The sequence below is a fragment of the Hyperoodon ampullatus genome, assembly GCF_949752795.1.
Source record: "Hyperoodon ampullatus genome assembly, chromosome: 6".
In the NCBI taxonomy this organism is placed as follows: domain Eukaryota; kingdom Metazoa; phylum Chordata; class Mammalia; order Artiodactyla; family Ziphiidae; genus Hyperoodon; species Hyperoodon ampullatus.
Window position 1 is genome coordinate 68,741,546 of NC_136919.1, and position 26,295 is coordinate 68,767,840.

Sequence of the window (26,295 nt, forward strand, 5' to 3'; positions counted from 1 at the left end):
AATAATCAAGCTGAGTCAAAAGTTCATGTGGGAAAATAAACAAGCAAAGATAGCCAAGAGAAGTCTGCAACAGAAGAGTAATAGAGAGGGATCAGTCTCCAAGTATTAACCCATTACAGAACTTCAGTATTTACAATAGTGTGACACTGGCACATGGATAAACAGAGAAATCATGGAACAGAATATGAAGTCCAGGAATAGACATACATTAATATATAGCATTTTAGAAAATGTGGCATTTCAAATAGGTGGGGAAAAGGTGGACTATTTAATAAACAGTGTTGAGAAAAATGGATCAGAGAAAAGAAAAGGAAAAGAAAAAGAAAATCTGATTCCATTCCTGACAGCTAGTAATAGGATAAATTCCAAACGTATTAAATTTTTAACTGTTAAAAAAATAATAATAATCCTGGGGGAAACCATGGAAAATGGAAGGCCTTTCTACTTATAACATGAAGCTCAAAAACTATAAAAGTAAAAACTGATAAACTCAATTACAGATTTAAAAAATGTGCATGGTAAAAAGTATAACAAGCAAATTCAAAAGGAAAATATCAAATTGGGAGAAAAAAATGTGAATTCATGTCACAAACAAAAGGTTAATCTCACTAATTATAAAGAGTTCCTAGAAATCAATGAGAAAAAAACAATCCAATGAGAAAAATGGGCAAAAATATTGACAGTTCACAGAAAAGGAAATACAAATTGTCCTTCAATACACATAAAGAAGCTCACTTATAATAAGAAAATTAAACCATTTTCACCTATCAGATTGGCAGAGACTGAAGTTCAATAATTCACTATTTTAGGGAATTGGGTGGGGAAACAGGTCTTCTCTTACTTGTTGGTGAGAGTGTAAACTGGTACCACTTCTATAAAGGGCAATTTGATTCTGTTCACCAAGCTTATAAATACTATACCCTTTTAGAAATATATTCTAAGATGTATATGTTTGTGATATGATGTATGCACAAGGTTATTTATTGTGGCACTATTCTTTTGTAATAGCAAAAGAATGGAAGCAGTCTAAATGTCTATTAATGTCCATCAATATATGAGTATAGTACATCCATACAATGGAATCCTATGGAGCCATACAAAAGAATGAAGAAGATCTTTACTCACTGACTGTTAGAGAATCATCTCCCAGATCATTGGAGGAAAGGTGCACACAGGTGCACAGAGATAACTCTGAAAAGATACACAGGAAATTGGTATGGCTGGCTGTGTTGGCGAAGGGGAACTGGATGGCTGGGGAACAGAGTGTGAAGGACTCTTACATTTTTAAAATCTATTGGAGACGACACAGGCCTTGCGAGTCGTAAGTGCAAAATGAACTGTAGAGATAGTAAGTAGTAAAAGAAATAGATACAAGAGATAATGAGGTAAAGTTAGCTTTCAACCTTTTCCTCCTATGTCCTTCCCCCAAAATGCACACTTCTTCCTCTAATTACAATTTTGCTTGCTTTCACTGGCCTCTACCCTTATCCTCAGACCCTACTGTTTCATTTATCTTAAGAGGTATCAGTGTTTCCAATAATTTTCCAATGAAAATTATGTAAGTACATCTCAATTTCAATTTGCACTTCGTGCAGTTCTAGAACTTGGACTCCATAGAAGCCACTGAGAGTTTTGGAGGCATATCACAATAGCACAAAAAGGTTAAAATCATTCATTTGAGGCAATCATAAGAGAACAAACACATCTTTTGGAAGGTACTTTAAAAAAAAACAATGGTTAAAATAAAATCTTGCCTGTTATTGGCAAAAAGTATTGTAGCCCATTCTAATAATATTTGTTTGGAGAATTAAAGATCTCATCTCCTGACATTCTTAGCTGTTGCAAGCACACTAAAGAAGGTAAGCTTTTAGATAAAATATAAATTAGTAAAGTCACATACCTAACAACCATGATATCCATGGAGATGCACAATCCCATCTATTGGGATATGAGAAAATATTAAAATTTCCATTCTATTATTTAATCTTATCCTTATAATACTGTATAAAGTAATATATTAATATATAATTTATAAATAATAAATAGGCATGCATAAATTCTATTGCAGGCTCAGTCTTTTTTATCCATAGAGTGTAATCAAAATGTTTGGTAACCATTGCCAAATGATGATTTCTTGCTCACATATATAAGAAGAAATCAAATGCACTACAGAATATTTTATCTGAGCACAGCAAGAAGCAGCAGCCAAAAACTATGAATTTCTAAGCGAAATACTGTTGAATTCATTTGGTATAGCACTTAGCATAATGTTATCTAAAGAGAGGTTACTAATACATAATAGAATTTTGAAGTTAGATATCACCTATTTCAAATCTCATTTCAAACATGAGGTAACATTCTCTGTGTCATATGGCTGACTTGTAGTGACAGAGCTAGGTACAGATCACAAATTTCCCAAATGTTTGTCTTTCTACTACACAACACATGGAGATATAGATTTATTTATTTATTTATTTATTTAGGGAAAAGGGGATGGTCTTAGAAATTAAGCAGCAGGCAATCTAGTATTCTCACTACTTTATTTTCTCCTATTTAACCATATCTTTATTTTTGTCTTCTTTTTAGTCTTCGCAAAACCACATCCCCGTTTTAGAAAGGTGAAGAGTGTATTTCTTTTTATCATGTTAATTTTTTAAGCCATTCTAAAGGAGAAAAGTTCAAACCTGAAATTAATCCTACTTTCACCCATCTCCTCTAACAGAAACAACCTCTGAATTCTAAATGCCTTTGTTCTTACCAATAATCCTCTGAGAACAACCCAGCACAAGAAACATATGCCCAACCCTACCCGAAAGAAAGGAAAGGTGGGATGAAAAATGCTACAGAGAAATTAAAAATGTTTATGCAGGTAATTCAAACCCTTTTTTTTTTTTTTTTTTTTTTGTGGTACTTGGGCCTCTCATGGCTGTGGCCTCTCCCGTTGCGGAGCACAGGCTCCGCGGCCATGGCTCACGGGCCTAGCTGCTCCGCGGCATGTGGGATCTTCCCAGACCGGGGCACGAACCCGTGTCCCCTGCATCGGCAGGCGGACTCTCAACCACTGCGCCACCAGGGAAGCCCCCTAGGTTTTTTTTTTTTTTTCCGGTACGCGGGCCTTTCACTGTCGTGGCCTCTCCCGTTGCGGAACACAGGCTCCGGACGCGCAGGCTCAGCGGCCATGGCTCACGGGCCTAGCCGCTCCGCGGCATGTGGGCTTCCCGGACCGGGGCACGAACCCGTGTCCCCTGCATCGGCAGGTGGACTCTCAACCACTGCGCCACCAGGGAAGCCCTCAAACCCATTTTTAATACCTTATATTTGTGTAGTCCCTTCACATTATGTACAGGTAACGTTTAAGAAATTTGCTTCTATCTTCACACAGACATTGGGTCTACTATGGCTATGTCACCTAACCAGTTTTGTCATGTAGTGGGAAACTGATACCGTGTTGGGTCGGGAATAGCAAACGGCATAATGCAGATAATCGCTTAGCAAAGTGTCTAGCATACAGTCAGGCACAAAGTACTTAACTCTTTTTAAGTCAAACACCTCCAACCTTTTTAAGTCAAACACACAGACAGGTGAAGTGATATGCCCGAGGTCTCACCTTTCCTGTTAGACAGGACACTTAGAAACCCAGACTTTTCCTCTAAGGAGACTGCGAGTTGGGACATTTAGGGAGCTGGCTAAATTCTTAAAAGGACTGGGAGGGGAAAAAAAACTGGCCTCCGTCACGGCCAAGGTTTTCACCACAGAACACCCGTACAGCAGTCCACCTCCGTCTTTTCCCTCCTCCGAGGCAAGCAAGAACTACATTTCCCAGCGGCCCTCGGGCTGCTTCCGGTGCAGCGCGCCAGTGTTCTGTTTCCGGGTACGTCTTTTACGTCAGTTCGTGGGAAGGTTCCTACGGCTGAGACGGAGGTCGTAATCATGGGTTCTTTCGTTTCCCAGCCACTTGAGCCGGTCAAGGACGTTGCGCCTCCTGAGGTCGCCTCCTCCGCCAACCCCGTGCCCGTCATTGCACCCGGAGCGCCGACCCCTCCAGCAGAAGCCCCTCTGTTTAATAACTGCTGGAGCTGTCGCGTGCTCTCCGGGTCCGGGCTGATAGGGGCGGGCGGGTACGTGTACTGGGTGGCACGGAAGCCCATGAAGCTGGGATACCCCCCGGGTCCAGGGACTATTGCGCAGATGGTCTTCGGCATCAGTGAGAGTTCGGGGCACTACCCTTGGGCTGGGGGAAGAGGGAGAAGAGGGGCGCAGCCACGTGGGCGGGGGCGGGGCGCCTGGGTTGGTCACGTGGCAGCAGGCGCTTACCCCCTACCCCCTAAAATTGGGGTGGGGAGAAAAAGTTGGGAAGCTTTTCTTTCTTTCTTTTTTCTTAAATCACAGTATTTTTTTTTTGAGAACTCTTACTAGCTTCAATCTATTTAATCCTACCAAAAGCTATTAAAGGTAGGTATGAATATAGTAGTCCTATTTTCCTGCACAGAGAGTTCGAAGTCAGACACCCAGGATGTGACACAACTAGCCTTTGATTCCCAGGCTTATCTGTTACCAAAACCCATGCTTCTAATCTAGATTGTGAAGAAGGCCTGAGTGAGGGCACTTGACCTTGGTTTAAGAACTTTGGCTTTGAAGGTAGATTGTAGACATGAGTTCAAAGCCCACATACTAAGGTCTACCATTGGGTACTGTAGCCCACAGTTCTTATTTGTAACAATACTACGTGGTTGTCAAGCTGTCTTCCTGTAAAATGTAGTGATTTTTTAAGCTCTTCAGACCAACTGAGTGAATAGAATTTTAAGTTTTCAGATCTCTTACCTTCTTAACTAGATTACCCAGATCAATTCCCTTTCAGTAACTTTCTTGCTTTGGGGAAGTAACAGAATTTTTTTTTCTCTCAACTTTCCTTTCCTGAGCTTCACTTTTCTGTAAGATAGAAATAATGGTAATTGTATCTTCAAGGAGTATTGTGAGGGTTAAATAAGTTGATATATATGAAAGCACCTGGTAAATTGAAGTACAACATAAAGAATAAAGTACTGTTGTTTTTTCCCTAGGCATTGCTTGCTGGGGTGTAGTCATCCTGTCAGACCCCAAAGGGAAGGCCTACCGCGCTGGTTGAAGTACCACCATTGAATGTGTCATCTCTCGGCATCCCCATGACACACAGAGCAAGCATGGGGCGTATGAATGTTCTGGACAGACGCACGGACATTGGAAGACTTCAGTCCTGCAGATACTATAAGACTGAAGAGACAAACATAGGTTGTCGTTCATTGGCCATGAGTGTTTGTGGCCTTCGCAGGTTCCACAGGGACCAATAAATTCCTCACAGAAGAGGTTCTTTGTGTTATTTGAGGAATGAGGGTATAATTTTTTAAAAATACAGAGGAAATGATAAACCAAATGAGAAAGTGAGCTGAAGTTATTTTAAATAGTTCTTTCTACTTCTCCTATGGTTGGGTCAACACCTACTATCCACCTCATACTGGATAGGCATCATGCAATAGGCAGAAGTACATAAAACATTTATCTGTGTACTGCTCATACTTCCCAAGGCACTGTCAGATCCATGACCTTGTGAGAGTTTCCCAGCTACTCTGAGGAGGTTATTTCATTGGTGGTAAGTGAACCTTAAAAAACAGTCCTAGTGATTTGCCCAGGGTCATTCAGCAAGTCAGTGATAGAGTTAGGACTTGTTCTTGTCCAGCTGTTCTTGTCTTTCAGAACTAGGATTGTTCCAGAGAGGCAAGAATTACCTTTATGAAACAATTAGATAATCATAAAAATCAGCATAAAATAAAAAGCTCAAGTACCAAAATATCTGAGAGAAATTCAAAGTCGTTGTGCTTTGTGTGGGGGGTGAGAGGGGGGTGGGGGTGGGTCCACAAGCACAGGAAAGGTTTCTATGATGAAATTGAGTTGCTTTTGAGAGAACTTAATATTAGACACTTTCTTTTTAAGATAAGTCTGCTTCCAACCAGTTTTTTAATTTCTGAAATACTATGGCTTCTCTATAAAGTTACATGTAGCTCTTTTTCAGAGCAGAAAGGTACTCTTAAATTTAACTGCCAATCACAACGTGTAAATTTTGAATGATATGTTGAGTAAGTAGAGTACCTTTAGGGCTATTTTTCTAATATTGTAAAGAAGGGCCCAAGTCTTTTAAGCTTCACAAATGACAATAAGTCTCTTGCATTGTCTACACCAGAATTCATGGCATGGATGGTTATATATCTGTGCAGTTGAGAAGACATTGCAACATAAAGTAGACAACAAAGTATTTAAGTGAAATGTACAATTCAGTCATGTGATGTTAGTGAATATAGAAGTTTTAAATCAGAAGGGACCAGAGAGGACCCAAAGCAGGGTACTTCCTTGAGGGCCCATGACACACTAAAATGCTAACGAAGACAAGTTACTACCTGCTTTAAAAGGCAAGCCATTCTATTGATGGACAGCTGAAGTCCTAACATTTTCTTAGTTTAAACCCAAATTACATAACTTGCTGGTCTTGGCTTGACTTACTGGATACATAGAATAACTCAAAACTTATATATTGTAATATAATTGTAACATCTTTCCCAGAATTTGTACTAGTATGAATCTTAAACCAAGTAAGAGCTTTTTCCAAATAAACTTGCCCACTCATCAGATATATTGCCAAAGTATGTTTGGTTCTTCCGAACCTGGAGTCACTTAACTATGTGTGAGCAAAGTATTGTTCTACCATGTCTACAGGCAGTTGGGAATAATGCTGCCCTCTCCCCCAAAAATAGAACTTGTAGTTAAAAATTGTTTCATTTTTTTCTTTTGAAGTGTATTCCAAAATTTGCTTTGATTTCTGCTGGAGGTTAAGTCAGAGGTCCTAGTTTGTTTTAGGGATGACTTCAGAGAGAAAAGAGACATTGCCTTAGTCCTGCAATGCAGGAAGTGCATTTAGTGCCCCTATTATCTTCCCTTTTTTGGGGGATGAAGTGGGGTGAGCAGGACAAACAGGCTCAAGAATCAAGGGACTATTAGTAATTTAAGAACACCAGCTTAATTATGATTTATGGGCTTTAGAATCTCTTTACAGCATGGAAATGAGAGTTTATCATTACCTGTAGCAAAGAAAGGAGAAAAAAGTACAAAAAAAATAGGTAATTTGAAATGAACTTCTTGTTTTCCATGGAACACAGATCAAAACGTGAGTATACGTTCAAATATTGACATTTTTCATGATGTCCAAGATACCTATTAGCACAACCTTTACACAGTAAAAACTTTGATATCTCCAGATGATCAAGAAATCATTACACCATCTCTTGTTGCCTTTGTGTATTGCATTGAGTAATCTAGAATCCAGTGACCAACTAAGAATATATCTGAACATATTAAAAGACCTGAATACAGGTTGATCTTTAGGATCTTGCTGTGTGTTGGGGGAGAGGTAATGGGTCTCTTTTTTTCCTAAGCCAATTGCTGGGCAGCTGTTGCTTGCAGCACTGGTATAGGCCAAATGCAGATCAATCTAAGAAGTTCTGGAGTTTCACCTGACCAGGACCAATTGCAGAGACAGCTGTTGCTGGCAGCCCTAGAGGTTATGCATTTCAGCCATGATTTGTACTTCACCGCCACCCTTAGCTTAGCATTTGCCCCTTGCTCCTTTTTATTACTGGTTTCTCAGCCTGGCTGTGTCTGAATTAGGGGCCTCTTGAATGATGCCACTTGATTTGACAATGTGAAATATATTGCTCCTGAATTAAATATATGTTCAGGGCAAGCATATGTTCAAGTACCCCCTCAAACCAGGCCTGACCTCAACTGATTTGTTGCCAGGACTACATTGATCAAACTGACACTTCTCAAATCTTGAAGTGAGGGATAGTAAGCAATTTTGAGTTGAAAAGCGTGTGTGTGTGTGTCTGTGTGTGTCTGTGTGTGTGTGTGTGTGTGTGTGACAGATAAATCCTTGCCTTGACCCAAAGATTATTTAGGTGTTATGAGCAAAGAGAGGTGAAAGACCTATAATTATACATCATTCAGAGGTATCCTGAGAGCATGGAGAAAAAATATGTCACTCTCTAAATGCATGTCTCTTAGCCTTTGAGATAATTCAGCAACTTGTCATTCAAAGGTAAATGGAATGTAGAGAAATAGCCAAAAGGGCAAATGTTAAATGCAGCAATGCCACTAAAAACCACTGCTCAGTCCTGTGACTAAACTTGCATATGCTTCAGGAGTGTGGTAGACAGGATTCTTAAAATGGTCCCCCAAGGTTCCCAACCCCTGGGTGAAAATATACCTTCTCCCAGTTATTCAAACACCATTCTAGGTGCTGCTGTGAAGGAAATTTGCAGATGTAATTAAGGTCCCAGGTCAGTTGATCTTAAGGAGATTATCTACATGGGCTAATCACATGAGCCCATTAAATCTCAGTCCAGAGGTCAGAGACTTGAAAAGCCAGATTCCTCCAAAGCAGGAGGGGGAGTCAGTGCATGGGAAGTGCTTTGGAGGCTGGAAGAAAGCAAACATCTACACTGAGAATTTCCTGTGGGGGCCACATGACAAGGAATGGCAGGCAGCCTGGAGTGCTGAGTGATCACCAGCCAACAACTCAAAGGGAAACGTTCTGCAAGTGGAAGGAAATGAATTCTGCCAACCACCTGTGAGCTTAGAAGAGGGCCTGTGAAAACCAAGAACCACAGCCGCGGCCAACACCTTGGTTTCAGCCCAGTGAGACCCTAAGCAAAGTATCTATGCTGTGAAACTGGAGCTAATAAATTTGAGTTGTTTTAAGTTGTCAAGTTTGTGGTAATTTGTTACACAGCATAGGCAATGAATACAAGGAATCAGAAGTGTTTTGAGGTATCATAGTCATAGCGGAACAGAGCAGAACCCTGTGGCCCCCTCCCCCCAAGTACAAAGGCCCCTCTATGTCCCCTGCCTCTTGTTTGTAGGAAAGCTGAAGTCTCCCAGGCCTCCCAGAGTCACAAAAGAGCACGCTCAAGCAGTTAATGATTAGGACAATAGAGTAATAGACTCAGTGTCTGATGAAAGAATGGGATTAACACTACTGCTCATAATAATATATATCTTTGTGGGCGTTAGAATAATTGTAGCTTGGTCTCCCCATATATGTAAGCAAGCAACTAAAATTGTCAGCAAAGAGATGCTGCAGACCCATGTTGAGATCTTCCACTCTGAAAATACAACACCCTATGTCAGCATGAAGAAGTTACAGAAGATGGACCTTCACCCCTAATCTCACAGAAATGGAATGATGTCTGACAAGTGCGGATTTGTAAGCAGCTCTTTTGCCCCTTTCCTGTAGTCTATTTCTATTCCCCATAAACCTTAATTATAAAAAGGAGATCACTAGGTAACATTTAACCTAACTCCTGACTTCTCCTCTACTGAATGTACACAATGCCCTGCTTGACCTGTTGATTCCTTTCCTGGATTAAAAGGAGTAAGAACGAAAGATTAAGTAGTTAAAGAATGGCTGATTCTCTACCCCTAGATTCCCCCTTAGCAAATTTGCAGGCCAACCAAGCAGGCAAGACAGCATCCAAAGGAAGATCAGGAGAAGTCAGCAGGCCTGCACGCAATGGAAAAATGATGAAGAATCTGATCTCCTACTCTGATGATTAACTGAGGTTGTTTCCCCTTTTTCCCTTTGAAAATTGTCATGGCTGAACAGAATGTTTGGAGTTGGTCTCCAGACATGAGTCCACCTCCTCCCCAAATTGCCAGCTTTTCTGATTAAAGCACCTTTCCTTTCTACTGACACTTGCCCCTCGGTTATTGGCTTTTGAGCGGCAAGCAGCTGAACCTGAGTTTGGTAACGAGTAGGCGGCACGCCAGACCAAATACACATCCCCATTCTGGGTACTCAGGAAGTAGCAAGAAGGGACCATCTGAATAGCATTTCTCTTTGTATTGTTAGTAATGGTCTTCACTTGTCCTTTTACTGGTGGTTTTCTTGGATAGTTCATACTTTCCGTTTTCTAGTAAAATTGTTCCACTGTTAAATATAAAAAAAATTACAGCACCCTTTTTATGTGCCAAGCATTATGCTAACTAAATGCTTTGCAGGAATTGTTTACTCCCCTCAGCAACCCTGTTTTACAGATGAGAAGATTGAGGCCTGGAGCAGGTAAGAATTTCCCCAAAGCCTCAAGTGATGAACCAGTAGTAGCTTGGCTAAGAGCAGTAACTGGGAATTGGGAATTCATTTTGTTACAGTCGTTTTCTTATCATCCATTCTCAAAATGTTCAGTTATCAAAATTAGAAATTTTAAATTCTGATTTTCTGTCTTTTTCCTTGTTATTCCTTAGTTTAACGTGTATCATTAATCACTTGGTTTCCTCTTCTTTATAATTGAGGATATATCGCTTATCACTCTGACAAGCAATTTATATGATAATCCAGGACAAGAAATTCTTCTCGTCTCTTTAAGCAGGCTCATACCCTTGCCTGACTTTACCCCAATTTCTCTACTGATCTTGGACCATTCTCCTGAACCTCAGACTCTATTTCCCAGGAACAGTAGAGCATCCTAACTGTCTTTGTAGAGACACCAGAATCCCAACTTGTCCCAAATGAACTTATCTCCCACCTACCTGTGCTCCTCTATTTCCTATCTCCAATCATAGCGTTTCCATCTAGTCAGCTGGAAAGCTAGAAAATGTGGAATTATCTATGACTCTCTTTATTGTCATTCTTTACCTCCGATCTGTTCACAAGTCCTGGTTATTTTAACCCTTTACTGCTCTTTCCTATCCATTCCCATTGCTGTTGTTTTGGATCAGCTATCATCATTTCTCATGTAGATCACCAAAATAGATTCTTAATTTCTCCCTGCTTCCAAGAAATCCCTCTCATATGCCCTCCACACTATAGCCAGAGTAATCTTACAACATGTCCCAGCTTAAAACCCTTCGGTATCTCTGCTGCACACAAAATGAACTCCAGACTACTTGGCAGGGTATGGAATGCCTTTCATTATTTCACCCACCATAACTTTCCATCTGTATCTTTTTCCACTCCCTGACTTCTGTTCCACACCACCCCCCTCCATGTTCCTGCCACTCTTAGCCAGCTCCTCCTAAAAATGCCATTCTCCATGCCTTTGCATGTGCTCTTCTGTCAGCCTATAATATTCCTTTTGCCTGGAGAAATCCTGCTTATCCTTCAAAGCCCAGCCCAAATATCACCTCTGGTAAAGCCTTCCCTGAGAAGTCCCCATGTCATTACTTTTAGGGCTATGCAACAATTACACTTTCTATAGACTTCTATCACTGCATTTAAAAGATTGCTCAGTAATTATTTATGCATCTCTCCCTTCCCACAAATTGTGAACTCCTCAGGAGTTCACAGTTGTGCTTTTTTCATCTTCATGTTTCCTGTCCCCAGCCACAGCAGCAAACATGCCAGGCACTTGGTTGGTGTTCAATAAATATTTGATGAGTAAGTGAATAAAGGGCTGAACAAATTAGTAAAGAAAGAAAAATATTTGTTTTATTTGACAACTTTAGTGTATTTCAGTGATTCTTATCTCAGGTATGATACCTGGCCCAGCAGCACCAGCATTATCTGAGAACTCATTAGAAATGCAAATCCTTAACCCCATGCCAGACCTACTACTGAATCAGGAGCCCTGGAGTTGAAGCCCACCAGGCTGCATTTTAACAAGCTCTCTGGGTGATTCAAATGAATGCTTACATTTGAGAACCAGTGGTGTAACTGAACCTGTCTGACGTGTGTAGAACAGATCTCAGCTGTGAAGTAGTGGAAAGAACATCTGGATATCTGGGTCATAAGACTCAGGTTCTAAACTCAGTTCTGCCATCAGCTCCTACTATGCTCTTGAGGAAGTCACTTAACCTTTTAGAACATAAATGTTACCCTCCATAAATTCAGAAGATCAGACTAGGTAATTTCTAAATTCTCTTTTAGCACTAAGATTCTCTCTTTGCATAAAGAAGGAGATGTATTCTCTGATTCCAAAGGACAGAGATGGTAGTGGGGAACCGAAAGAAAATTGAAATAGCACTCTCTGCAGCGATCCCGTGAAGGTGCCACAGAAGATCAGACCATTGCTCCTGCAAGCTCACTCCCGAGAATCCTGCAGCTGCAAATGCCTGCTGCTTCACAGGAATTTAGCCTCCCCTCACCCTAATTAGTGCATCTGGCCAACCGAACAATTCTACAGGGGAGGGGAGAGGTCCTTCCTAACCCTCTTGTGATCAGATCATGCCCTGAAGCATGAAATGTGATTACCCTCTCCTAGCTTGCATAACTGCCTAGGCAGTCAAAAGAAATATGGGAGGTCAAGGAAGGACTGGACTTGGCGGTGGTGGTGGTGATGTCTGTGTATGTGTAGTTCCTTTCTATTTCCCAAGAACCCAAATAGGAAAATCCCTCCTTCAGTTTCACCCTGCATAATACTGATTTAGTGATGTGAATTAAATTAAACATGTTGTGCTATGCAGGCTGTGTCTAGAATAACAATGCACTTCAGCAAGGGAAAAGATGCCATCAGTGAGTAGGCAAAGCAGACCAATAAAAAATGCACAGGGCTTCCCTGGTGGTGCAGTCGTTGAGAATCTGCCTGCTAATGCAGGGGACATGGGTTCGAGCCCTGGTCTGGGAGGATCCCACATGTCACGGAGCAACTAGGCCCGTGAGCCACAACTACTGAGCCTGCACGTCTGGAGCCTGTGCTCCGCAACAAGAGAGGCCGCGATAGCCAGAGGCCCGCGCACCGCGATGAAGAGTGGCCCCCGCTTGCCACAACTAGAGAAAGCCCTCGCACAGAAACGAAGATGCAACACAGCAAAAATAAATAAATTAATTAATAAACTCCTACCCACAACATCTTCCTAAAAAAAAAAAAAAGCACATTCTGTCCTGTACCTGGAGGTACAAAATTATATATAATATATATATATATGTATGTATTTTTTAATGGTATCTACCTATATATGAAGCTGAGTGGACACAATAAAACCCAATAGGTGACTTCATCACTATAATAGCCAACTACAGAAATAGCCATTAAGCCTGGGACTAGGATCCAGCATTGGTGAAAGCCCTAGATTCTGGTCATGTTATCACCAAAATGGTTTCGATAGCTAGAAGAAATCTGGCCTCATTTTCTTCAGGGGAATTACCATTTTCAGGTACCCTGGATGCATTGTATTAAAGTTCAGTCCAATATGTATTTATTAGCCTTTGCTGTATGTCAGGCACTGCTAGGCGTGTTAGGAATATTGCAGGGTCCATGATCAAAAAAGTTGAGAGTCGATTGGGAGAGACAGACATTTTAAAAAGTGACTGTGATATAAGGAAATTTTACACACTGGATACATGAGAGCAAGGAAAAAGGGATATTTTAGATCTTCTTAAACTGGCACAGAAATCAAGTCTGATATGTTACCCAGAGCAAAGCCCAATCGCCAGTAGGACAAACTTTTGACCTGTGTGCCACCCACCAGGAGGATGAATAAAGCAGACACATGTCAAGAAGAAGGGCTACCCACACTCATATCCAGGCATGTCATCAAACAGAACCTCTAAGGGGGCGATTCTCCGAGTTCCTGACTTGGGGTTGCTTTAAGCAGCATGCTGTGCAGCCATGCTTGGAACTGTGTGACAGAGAACTGCAAAACGCCTGTCAAAACCCTTGACAATTAAAAGACAGGCAAAGTTGGGGGGAGGCCTGCTCTCCATCCTCACCACCCTGTGAACACCTGTTACCCAGAGAGCAAGCTGAGAGACACACTGGCACATGTTGGCAGCGCCAGCAGAATCAGCCCCTCCCCATGAGTCAGTGAAAGCATGATCCTCTCTCTGTGGCTTCTGCTACACAATCTCATTACAGTTTCCTTTGCTGTATAGTTATTAGGAGTGAAGGGGGAGGTAAGTAAACTCCTCGAGTAGGTTTTACCATGGCTGAATATAGGGATACTGAAAATTCTGGCAACATTATTTTTTAAATGAGAAAAAAAAATCACAGTAACCTCACAGGTAGGGAGTTTTCCAATTGACAGGCACTTTCATTAATTTACACACTTGGGTCTACAGCAAGGAAAGAGAATGCGCAGGGCATCTCCCAGAGTTCCCATTTTACAGATGGAAGTAATGGAGGTGGTTTGGGGGAGTTGAGGGACTGTGAAATCACCAGTAAGAAGCAAATGGGTCATGTGAGCTCAGGTCTTTGGAACTTTTTCAGGATGCTCCTTCCACACCGGTTCTCTAGGAATTCAAGGAGATATGTCTATATTAACCCAGGTGTCTGTCTGGTAGGGAGCAATTTAGGTTGTGCCTTCTAAAGCAATGGAAATTCAATTTGTCTCCCTCGGATGTAAGTGCAGGGACCCTGCCTTTAGAAGCCCGAGGGACAAGGGCAATGCAGACGAAACATTTGCTTTAGAACCAGCCAGTTGGAAGCTGTTTGTCCCTAGACAAGCTACATTCTCTGAGCCTAGGCTTCCTGATTTTAAAATGTGAATAGTCATACTCCCCAGCTTTTGTGGGGACTGACCGCGTGTTAATGACTGTGATGTACTAGGACATCAAGAAATGATCACCAATATTGTTTTCATTAGTATATTTTGTTTTTAAATAGTATAAGTGTATAAATATTTAATCGTATAAATAATGAGTCACCACTCCTCTCGTCAGCTGACTGACTCAGGGTCTGGATATGGGGAAGTGGCTGCTACACTAGTGTCTGAGGGACTGGGTGTTTGGGGTCACATCATGCAGATGCCAAGAAGGCAGACTTAAAAAAAAATTTTTTTTTTAACTTGCACACTGTTCCAGGCAGGTTTGTGTTTGCAATTTGGCTCAGTTCATTCCAATTTTTTACTTTAAAATGTTTCCCTTAGTTAGAAATGTAACTTTAAAGTAAATAGCAAATAAAAAATAAAAAAAGAGAAATGACAAAGTCTATCTAGAAAAACGTTTTCTTCTGAGGGGGCCCCAGGGTTGGCTCTACGAACGTGCCAGCTGCTGGTTTGTTTTATTACTTGGTTTAAATATATCCATGGCTGAGGGGGAGGAGGGCAATTGACAGCAGTTTCGGCTTTCTGCCATGCTTGATGCTTATTTTACCAAGTCAGTTGTAGGACTGACATGCTTTTCCTTGACATGAGTGCTAAATGATTCTCCTGCATTGAACCCTTTCTCTACCACTTAGTGACTGTCTCGCTAACAGGGATGTTCTTGCCTGTCTTGCCCATCTTGCGACTTTTTCATGCAGATCAAATAAAATTAGTGGATACGTATAAGTCTTTGAAACTGTACATAATACTCTCCCAGTGTTACCCATGGCTCTCCTACCACTTCTGATTTTTCAAAAATAGGCAGTGCAACTCAGGAAAGGGAGTTACCCTTCTAGTGGTGCTGCTACACATCCTGAATCCAAGATCTCCCAAGTTATCCCATTTCTGTGCAATATTAAACATTCTCCTCTGCCACCAGTTTAGCTCTTCAAAAACACCACTGTGATACTGATTCCTGAATAAATATCATGAGTTCTTGGAACTTGCTTTCTAATACAGGCATACCTAGGAGATATTGCGGGTTTGGTTCTATACCACTGCAACAAAGTGAGTCACACAAATTTTTTGGTTTCCCACTGCATATAAAAGTTATGTTTATACTATATTGTAGTCTATTAGATGTACAATAGCGTTGTGTCTAAAAAGTACATACGATGATTAAATAATACTTTATTGCTAAAAATTTCTAACCATTATCTGAGCCTTCTGCAAATAATCATCTTTTTGCAATAGTAACTTCAAGGATCACTAAGCACAGATCACCATAACAAATGTAATAATAATGAAAAAGTTTGAAATATTGCAGAATTACCAAAATGTGACAGAGAGATGAAGTGAGCAAATACTGTTGGAAAAACAACGCCCATAGATTTGCTCGATGCAGGGTTGCCACAAACATGCAATTTGTAAAGTAATGCAGTATCTGAAGTGCATTAAAACTAGATAAGCCTGTAGATAATCTTGTTAAATAAGACTTTCAGCTTTGAATCCTTCGAATCAGAAGATAAACCAACAGGGTGTGCTCCTTCCTTCTCCCAATAGCTCACGTGCTGTTCTATGATTCCTCTCCCCTTTCCTCTGATCTGCGACTTGAAATAGGGCAGCTCTTTCTGGGAGGATTATGTTCAGCATCCAGGCTGTTTAGGAGCAATGTTATCATTGATAACATTTCTTGAGAGCTGAGTTTTAAAAATTACTATAAGGGACGTACATGCCAATAGAGAAGGAGAATATCAGCTGGAGTGCCTTAGCCTACTTGAACCCTGGGATATAGCTGAGTTCCTGAGAAATGAGAACAATGATAACTGGTCTCAAGTTCACATATGGCTTTGTAGAGTAAGTAAAATGCCACTAAAGGACACCTGGAATATATAGTAGTCCATGAGCCCAGGTGGGATTCCATTTGACTCCAATTGTTAAGACGAGGAGAGGCTATGCTCCTAAACAGCCTGGATGCTGAACAGAATCCTCCCAGAAAGAGCTGCCCTATTTCAAGTCACAGGTCAGAGGAAAGGGGAGAGGAATCATAGAACAGCGTGTGAGCTATTGGGAGAAGGAAGGAGCTCACCCTGATGGTTTATCTTCTGATTCGAAGGATTCTGGAGAACAGTATGGAGGTTCCTTTAAAAACTACAAATAGGGGCCTCCCTGGTGGCGCAGTGGTTGAGAGTCCGCCTGCCGATGCAGGGGACGCGGGTTCGTGCCCCAGTCTGGGAGGATCCCACATGCCGCGGAGCGGCTGGGCCCGTGAGCCATGGCTGCTGAGCCTGCGCGTCCAGAGCCTGTGCTCCGCAATGGGAGAGGCCACAACAGTGAGAGGCCCGCGTAACGCAAAAATAAATAAATAAATTAATTAAATAAAAACTACAAATAGAACTACCATTTGACCCAGCAATCCCATTACTGGGCATGTACCCTGAGAAAACCGTAATTCAAATGAGTCATGTACCACAACGTTCATTGCAGCTCTATTTACAAGAGCCAGGACATGGAAGCAACCTAAATGTCCATCAACAGATGAATGGATAAAGAGGATGTGGCATATATATACAATGGAATATTACTCAGCCATAAAAAGAAACTAAATTGAGTTATTTGTAGTGAGGTGGATGGACCTAGAGTCTGTCATACAGACTGAAGTAAGTCAGAGAGAGAAAAACAAATACCATATGCTAGCGCACATATATGGAATCTAAGAAAAAAGGTACTGATGAACCTAGTTGCAGGGCAGGAATAAAGATGCAGATGTAGAGAACAGACTTGAGGACACAGGGGGGAAGGGGAAGCTAGGATGAAGTGAGAGAGTAGCAATGACATATACACACTACCAAATGTAAAATGGATGGTTAGTGGGAAGCTGCTGCCTAGCACAGGGAGATCAACTCAATGCTTTGTGACGACCTAGAGGGCTGGGATAGGGAGGGTGGGAGGGAGGCTCAAGAGGAAGGGGATATGGGGATATATGTACACATATAGCTGATTCACTTTGTTGTACAGCAGAAATTAGCACAACATTATAAAGCAATTATACTCCAGTAAAGATGTAAAAAAAAAATTAGAGAGGTGCTTTCTGAAAACTTACAGAAAATTTCTATTCCATTGAAGAGGTAACAATACAAATAATTTTATAAACTTATTTTTCTTTCTGGATTCATGGCCGCTAATAGTGTTTTGATGAAAAAATAAATAAATAAATAAAAATTACTATAAAGTCTCTTTTATATTCAGGATTTTCTCCTACTGAATTTAGTCTTATTTCCTTGAATGTAGGTTATATACATATATATTTCATGTTATGTTTATTTCATGTAAGGTATATATATTTTAAATTAAAACAGTACTTGAAAAGCATGCTGATTTTTACCAAGTCTGTTTTGTTTTAATAAGTCATCTAGATACAGTCAGATATGGAACAAAGAAGGAGGCAGAAATTTAGGCTGAAGTCTCAGATCTGCCAAGGGGGATCTTAAATAAGCCAATGATAATGATTTGCAAATTTACATCTCTAGACCCCAAATCTTCCTGACCTCCAGATTCATATATTCAATTGCCTCTTGACACTGCTGTTTGGATGACTAATAGGTGTCTTGAATTTAACCCATCCAAAGCCAAAATCAAGAAACTCTTGATTTCTCCTTTCATATTCCAAATCTGCTTCATCTCTTTGTTCCATTTTAAAAGTGGCATCTCCATTCTCCCAGGGGCTCATATCAAAAGCCTAGAAATCATCTTTGACATTTCTCTTTCTCTTATGCTTCATACTTGTTAAATTAATAAAACAAGGAGGCCATTAGACTGAGGTGGCTCTAAGGTCTTGGCAGCCTAGTAGGCAAACCAAAATCTAAGCCTGTAAATGCCTCAAGGTTATGAAATCAAAACACTAAGGACAGCCAATCACAAGCAGCCAACTAGGCTTTAAGCTATAGCCAATCCAATAACTTCCTTTCTTTGCTCCCGTACTTTCTCCACAGTAAGTCTTCCTCCTGGCTTCTGTCCAGGAGTGCTCCTAACCACTTTTGGTTTGGTGTTGCCAAGTTCAAATTGATTTTTGCTCAGATAAACTCATAAAATTTTTAATATGCCTCAGTTTATTTTTTAACACACCCAACCCCTCAGCAAATCTTGTTAGTTCTATCTTCAGAATATTTCTAAAATCTGACCACATGTCACTCTGCTTCAGTCATCCCCCACTGTTGCCTGGACTACTATAATCCTCTCCTGACTGGTTTTTCCGCTTCCTGTCTTGTACATACTACAGTTTCACTCCACATAGCAGCCAGCATGACCAGTTCGAATGTAAACTGGATCATGTCACCCTCTTTCCTGAAACCCAACCATCGCCAATCTTGTGCTATCACACGCAGAATAGATTCTAAGCTTCTTAGCTTGGCCTTCAGGGCCTTACATGATTAACCCTGGATATTTGTGTGATCTCACTTCACAAACTCTCCCTCTTGCTCACAGAATTCCAAACATACTTCCTGCTGTCTCTCAAATACATATTACATCCTCTTAGCCCAGAGTCTCTGCACTTACTGTTCTTGCTGCCTGGAAATCCTCCCCTAAAATAGTCAAATATCTTGTCCCTTGCATCAATCAGGTGTCTGCTCAAACTCCCTCAGAGTGCTTTGCGTCAGATCCAGAAGAGCTCCCACTTTTAATCCAATTGCTCAGTTTCTTTACTGTGCTTTGTTCCTCTTCCTAGCTCCCATCACTCTCTGACATTTTGCTCACACACATACCCACACTTCTTCACTCCTCAATTGAATATAAGTGCGATGAGGACAGAAACTTAAGAGTGTTCTGTTTACAACTTTACATTCCCAGTAACTAGACCAGTGCCAGCCATTCAGTAAAGGCTAAATGAAAAACTGTCAATGAATGAAAGCATGCAGGCTAGGGGCCTGTTTCTTTTCTATAAAATAAATGTTTCAGGGCTTCCCTGGTGGCGCAGTGGTTGAGAGTCCGCCTGCCGATGCAGGGGACACGGGTTCGTGCCCCACTCTGGGAAGATCCCACATGCCGCAGAGTGGCTGGGCCCGTGAGCCATGGCCGCTGAGCCTGCGCGTCCGGAGCCTGTGCTCCGCAACGGGACAGGCCACAACAGTGAGAGGCCCACATGACGCAAAAAAAAAAAATAAATAAATAAAAATAAATGTTTCAATAAGATGATCTACAAGATCTCCACTAGCTTTAAAAGACCATGATTCCTTGCTTTATTTTTTGGTTTATGATCTTGATTTGTTATGCACAGAAAAACTGTGGCAGACAACAGCAGTGTGGGAGGCAATAAGCTAGACCTAATAGCATCTCGACCAAAGCTTTTAAGGATTGTCTCTCAAATTTTCTTCTGATGAAACTTCTCATTCCCTAGAGTTTATATGTCTATGGAAAATAAATGAGTATAGCTAATGCAATAGGTACAAAGAATCTGATTCTGCTAAACTAAGCAAACCAAGAGCCTAGTGAGGTCCAGAGGCTTGGGCCAGCCTTCCTATCTCCATAGAGCTTTACACAAGCAGCCATATAGGCAAGGACATCCCCAGATTGTTCTGTTTGAGGTCCTAATTAGTAGGTACTTCCCAGACAGTGTATTATAATCAAATGAGCAATCTGATTCTGATGACCTGTTCCAACACATCCTGTGGATGTTGACAAATCATTCATTATCTGAGCTTCATCTATTGAATGCATGGACTGAAATAATGAAATACTTTCATGCAGAAATCGATCTGTATGTTTAAGGTGCAGAGATAGACAGACAGAGCTCTTTCATAATGTTCATGGTGGCAAACCTTTTTTGGCTTCCATTCAGCATGAGGAAGCTTGGAGTCAATTTAGAGTCACCCCAGTACTATTCTTTAGATGGATAAGAGGGGCAGTACAGTTCATTTTTAAACACGCTTACTTGTAGTCAAGCACTCACATAAAATACAGAAGATGTACAAATTGTTTTTTGTCCATTGCCTCCAACTTTTACCCTCAGGGTTGCTAGGAAAGCAGACCTCTTCCGCCATGGCCAAGGAAGGTCTATGACCCTACTGCATTTCTCCCTGTGGGCTTCCTCTTTTTCTCAAGTCTCTGCCCAAGTTTACAATTATTTGTGTGTGGGGCTGTGCAAAGGGAGCAGTACTTGGAAAGCTTCAAGTGGAGGATTGGTAAGACAGTAGAACAGTTTTATACTGCCAAAATAATCTCTTCTTTGCACAGCTAGAGTTTCTGTTTCTCTCCTCATTTGATCTGCACTGCCAAATTCCTTCTTTTGCTCTCCTGATTTTAATGTGTCTAATTCCCATGAAGGAGGAAGAATGAGAGAGAGGAATAAGTTTATCTCATCACAATTAGCTTCTATTTCTTATACTATGATATATACTACATGTATAGGTTCTGTACATTAGCTCAGAATCCCACCTGAGTCCCAGAGATCTGGTTCTGCTTTGGCAAGTTATAAGTGAGAGAAAAGAACAGCAAATGAAAGGGTTAGATCAGCTCTTGATTGGCAGCTCTGTTGCCAAAATGACAGCCAAGTTTAAACCTCAGGTTCATGAGGCGTATTGCTCCAAACTGAAAGCATACCAATGCATCTGAGCACCTGAGATTAGCATGTGCAAACCACTGTGCTCAGCATTCCAACTGTAATGTCAGGCAGACTGGGGAGCCATAAAATGTGAAGTCAAAAGGCTGACTGAGTTGTCAATGGAAGGTTCATTACTAACTATGATGTGCTTCTTGGCATTTACCCAACCTGAGGCTATGACATTAACATGCGGTTCTTTATGTGAATCCAAGCTTTGCTGCTGCTTCCCCAGAAAGAAATGTGTGGGGGGGGACCTAAAATATTTTAATTTCTTTTGCAGTTTCACCAAAAGCCCAGGAATAGTTTTAGACGTATATAAAGGCTAAGACTTTTAAAACTTTTATTCATATATTACACATATGTAAATAAAAGTTATGATAAGTGCTGTCATCCTTTCAGACATTTTTCAAATCAATCTGCATGTGCATCTTCAAAATACTTAAAAGACAGGGAAAAGATAAACTATTCCCTAGTACCACTGAGGGTTATTACATTTAAGGAAAAAGAAAGACAAAAGGGCCTTTCTGCTTTTAATAACAAAGCAATCCAAAGGTCTTTTCCAATTGAGAAGAGCAACTTCTAAACATATATCTAAACGTATATCAGTGTCCAAGGTTTGGACTGCTTTTTGACAACACACGACATAAATCCTGCTTAGGGAATAATTGCCTGGGGTGGTGCTGAGTTACCAGGTCATTTAAATCGATGCTGTGTGCTATTGCACACTTAAAATTATTTACACTGCTCTTATCCTAGCTACAATCTGTTCTCTCACACTAATGCAGTGGAGGGCAATTTACTCCAGAATACCAAAGTCCTTCTGATTTCATTTTTGCTCCCACATCTGCTGCTCTGAGCACAGGTCCTAAAAATAAAACCAAATAAAGAAGCACATGGAAGCTTTGGGGAAAGTGAGTTTTAGAGTAAACATCAATGAAATTTTCAAAGTTCTGTTTCTGACACTTTGTTCTAATTAACTTTAATGGTTAGTTGCAGTTGTTCTTTGAGAGATTTGGAGGATTTGTTCCCTCCTTCCTCCCTCCCTCCCTCTGTTAACTTTTTGGACACATCTCCCCTTCAGGACTGAGGCAGAGGGTGTCCCCTTGGCAGTTTTCATTTGAAGTGAGGCTATGCTCGGTGGCTCATGTTACTTACACCTTTCAAGTGATTGGCTGTTTGTGAAAAGTAAGAGAGTTCTGATCAACAGAACTGAAATGATTGGTAAACCTTGGAAGATATCAAACATCAGTGTTTTATTTAATCTCAATTGTTTCATTATCTTTATAATTATTAATTAATTTATTTTTTTTAATTTAATTAATTAATTTATTTTGGCCATGCCACGCTGCTTGCAGGATCCTAGTTCCCTTACCAGGGATTGAATCCAGGCCCCTGGCAGTGAGAGCACTGAGTTCTAACCACTGGACCGCCAGGGAATTCCCTTGTCTCATTATTAAACCTACATTATATTTATATCTACCTGAAAAGCATTGTACGTTCTTAGATTTTTTTTTTTACCAAAAAAAAAAAAAACCCCAAAAAACAACAAAACAAACCAGGAGGCAGGTGGAAACAAACTGAGAAATCAGACACTAGATCATGGATAACTAGTGAAAAATCAAAAACCTCCCCATTATGGTAAGCCAACGTCTAAGATGTGCTTCTGGCTATTCTGGGGTTCCAGAGTGGAAATCTAGGGGTCGCCAACATGCTGGAAGTTAGGTTATTAAAAACTCCATTGTTTTTCCAGAGCTTTTTCATCATCTTTCAGTAGAGACTCTTGGTTGCCTATCCCAAACCCACCTCTTTTCTTCTCAACTAATAACACCCCAACTTTATTCATGTGCCTAGCTTTCAGGGAGGAAATATTGAATATTCTAAGGAAAAAAATCCACAAGTTTAACCTGTTCCCCCTTGTGATTGGTTTAAGGGTGAGTATGAAACCCAGTTCTAGTCCATGAGATTAAGAGATAACTTGCTGGGAATTTTGTCAGAGAGGTTTCCTCAGGAAGGGATGGACCCTCTTCTTTTGGTTACTGAGTCTATAGTTGATGCCTGGCACTACTGTGGCCATCCTGTGACCACGGGGTAAACCAGTGTGAGGACAAGCCAACAAGCTATAGAAGACAGAAAACCTTGTGTCCTTGATGGCTTGTTAACCCAATGAAAGCATCCTACTGAAACGTCCTATGGAAAAAAATAACCTCAGCCTACAAGGGAGAATATTAAGGTCAACAAAATTGATAGGAGGTTGAAGAACCTTTGTAAGAAAAAATGATTAATTTGAATGTCATCAGCTCCCTACCCAACCTCCTAAACCCTACCATAAATGACTTCTGATCAACTTCTGTGCACAGGAAGAAGTAACCAGTTAAGAATCACATCACTCCACCCTCTGGCAAGACACTGAGAGTAAAGGTAGACCCATTTAAAGCGTTGGATGCAGAGGGTGATACAGGGCTAGGAAGCAAGTACTCCTCACTGGCAGGGTAGCCTGTTGGAACTGGACATATAAAAGCAGGACCAGAGTGAGCTCCTGGATTTGGAAAGTTGGGAGCAGAATAACAGCATCCTGGATGAGGTATTGGACATGCCAGTGATGGTGTCAGAGCAGTATTATTGCAAACCTGAAGAGCAAGAAAAGAGATGAGGCCATCTAGGGACCACGTGAGAGCACATATGGACTTCCTAGATGCCTTGTGAGGAATCTGAGGATGGGATTGCTGGGTGTACAGCCAGAGGGCTATTTTTTTGTTAACTTTATTGCATACCTAGATCACTGTGACAAGGAAAAACAAGGGTTCTCAGTTACCAAACCAACAGTCACTTTGATTTGGGTTAGAATGGAAAACTGATGTGTGGAGAGAAACTCCTTAATAACTACCAGGCCAAAATGGCTTTAATTAATGGTATACTGGTGAGTTGTTGTTTTAATGGAGTTTGTTAAAGTTGTATAATCATAACACAATGAATGAATATATTCCAGAGTATAACTGGCTACTCATTCGATATGTTATACAATAACTTAAGTTTTTTAAAGTATTGTTTCTGAAACACCACTGTGTCTAAGACTCACCTGGAGTCCTTGTTTAAATTGTTGAATTCTAGAGTCTGTTGATTCTCATTATGAAGGTCTGGGGTGGGGAAAGAAATCTGTATTTTCAACAAGTTTCCTATGTGATTCTAACATAGGTGATCCACACTTTAAGAAACTGTTCTAAGAATTGTACATTAAAGTACAGATGTTATAAATAAAAACATGTGGTTTTCTCTCCAAGAAGGCTTTGCATTTGAAATATTGTTCCACCATTAGGAATGAGGTTGATGCTGAAGAGTCCTCTTGGGATCTACAAATAGTCCATGAGTTGTGATTTAGCCACCCAAGAGCTATTGTATTGCTGTAATTTTTCCTCATAGAGATTCCTTAAACCTTACAGAAGGAATTTTTTTGTTGTTGTTGAAGAGGAGAAATGAGAAATATGGAAGATAACACTCACTTCGTATTTCCTCCTTCACTGAAAGCATAAGCATAAGAGGAGGTCAAAAGTCCACCAACCTTGAGACGTAGAAGCAAAGTATTGATGTGTGATTTTCTGAGAGCAGAGACTCTTATTCATCTTTGCATTCCCAGCACCCACCTGTGACACTGCTCTACCTACTACCTTGCATGTAATAGAAACTTGCTAAATATCTGTCAAATGTTAGTGGATTTGGGGCGTTTCTGGTGTGAGCTTAAAATAACCCTAAGACAGCAACAAATATATAGTAAATTCTTGGCTCTAAGAGGTAAGAGCAATGTATTTTTTTTTTATTGTTTGTCTACCATTGTGGGCACTAAACAAATGTTTGTTGAATGACTAATGGATGTATGAATATATATAGATTCTAAGACTCTAGAATCCTCTTTTACATGACATCAGTTTTCCAAACTAGTTTTTTAGTAACAGAACCGTCCCTTCAAAGAAAAACTCATGGAGGATCCCTTCAGATAAGACAGACATATGCAAAGTTGAGAGATTGGAGGCTGAAGATTCCTTTCCTTTGCATGTCCACAGTCTATCAGCAATAAATAATCCCTGAACCAATTTATCTTAACCTAATTTAAAACTATTAGTCTGTACAATGTTCACAAGGTTCTTGTACAAATTTCTATACTTCTAGAGCTTATACTTTAGTATCATGGGTTATTAAAAAACTAACTTTTGTATGGCTCTGTGTCACATTTTGGTAACTCTCCCAATATTTCAATCTTTATTATTATTATTTCTTATGGTGATCTGTGATTAGCGATATTTGATGCTACTATTGTAAAAAGATTTTGACTCAAGGAAGGCTTAGATGATGGTTAGTATTTTTTTAGCAATAAAGTATTTTTTACTTAAGGTATGTCCATTTTTTAGACATAATGCTATCGCACACTTAATAGACTGCAGTGTAGTGTAAACATAACTTTTATATGCACTGGGAAACCAAAAAATTTGTATGGCTCACTTTGCTGCGGTGCTCTGGAACCAAACCCACAATATCTCTCAGGTCTCTTTGTGTATGATTAGGAAACATAGTTATTCTGCACATTTCTTTTTAATTCATTTTATAGATTGTGTCTATCATAAATTCTACTCATAGTAGACTATGGTAGGTATAATTTTTCCTTTCTCTACACACTTTCCCACCACTTTCTTCTGGTCCCTTTGCTGCGCTGGGGAAATAAAAATTATAGTGCTCCCTAACTCCAATCCAGTGACTAGCACTCACCACCACCATCATCATTGTTATCTCAGGTATGTGCATCAACCAGGCTGGCCAATCAGAATGCTCATCTCCCTAACTACAGTGATTGGCTCAACAGTGAGCATGTGACTTGCGACTGATGAATGGGTGCTGGGAAGGAAAGGTCTTCTTTCCATTTTACTGCTATGCTATAAAGGTGGTGGTGTGAGGATGATGGTATCACCTTGCTCCCCACATGGGGGAAAACAGGCAAGACAGGGAATGACCTGATGATATCATTTGAACCCCTGGAACTGGCTATGCTCATATACTGTTCTGCCTCTGACTTAACAATTTGTGTGAGCTTTAACATTCCCTGTTCTCTTAAAATAGACTTAGTTGATTTCTGTCACTTAAAATCAAAAGATGTCTTTTAAACCAAACAGTAA

General features: G+C 40.5%; 1 protein-coding gene across 1 annotated transcript; it reads left to right on the forward strand.

Moving 5' to 3' along the window:
* Window positions 1-3,930: 3,930 nt before the first annotated feature.
* On the forward strand, window positions 3,931-5,293 carry DMAC1 (distal membrane arm assembly component 1; the record flags this gene model as incomplete). The annotated part of the gene is made up of 2 exons (XM_079706038.1): window positions 3,931-4,204; window positions 5,061-5,293. 2 exons carry the CDS (start codon window positions 3,931-3,933, stop codon window positions 5,123-5,125), a joined length of 339 nt encoding a protein of 112 aa, XP_079562164.1. The 3' UTR covers window positions 5,126-5,293.
* Window positions 5,294-26,295: the final 21,002 nt, after the last annotated feature.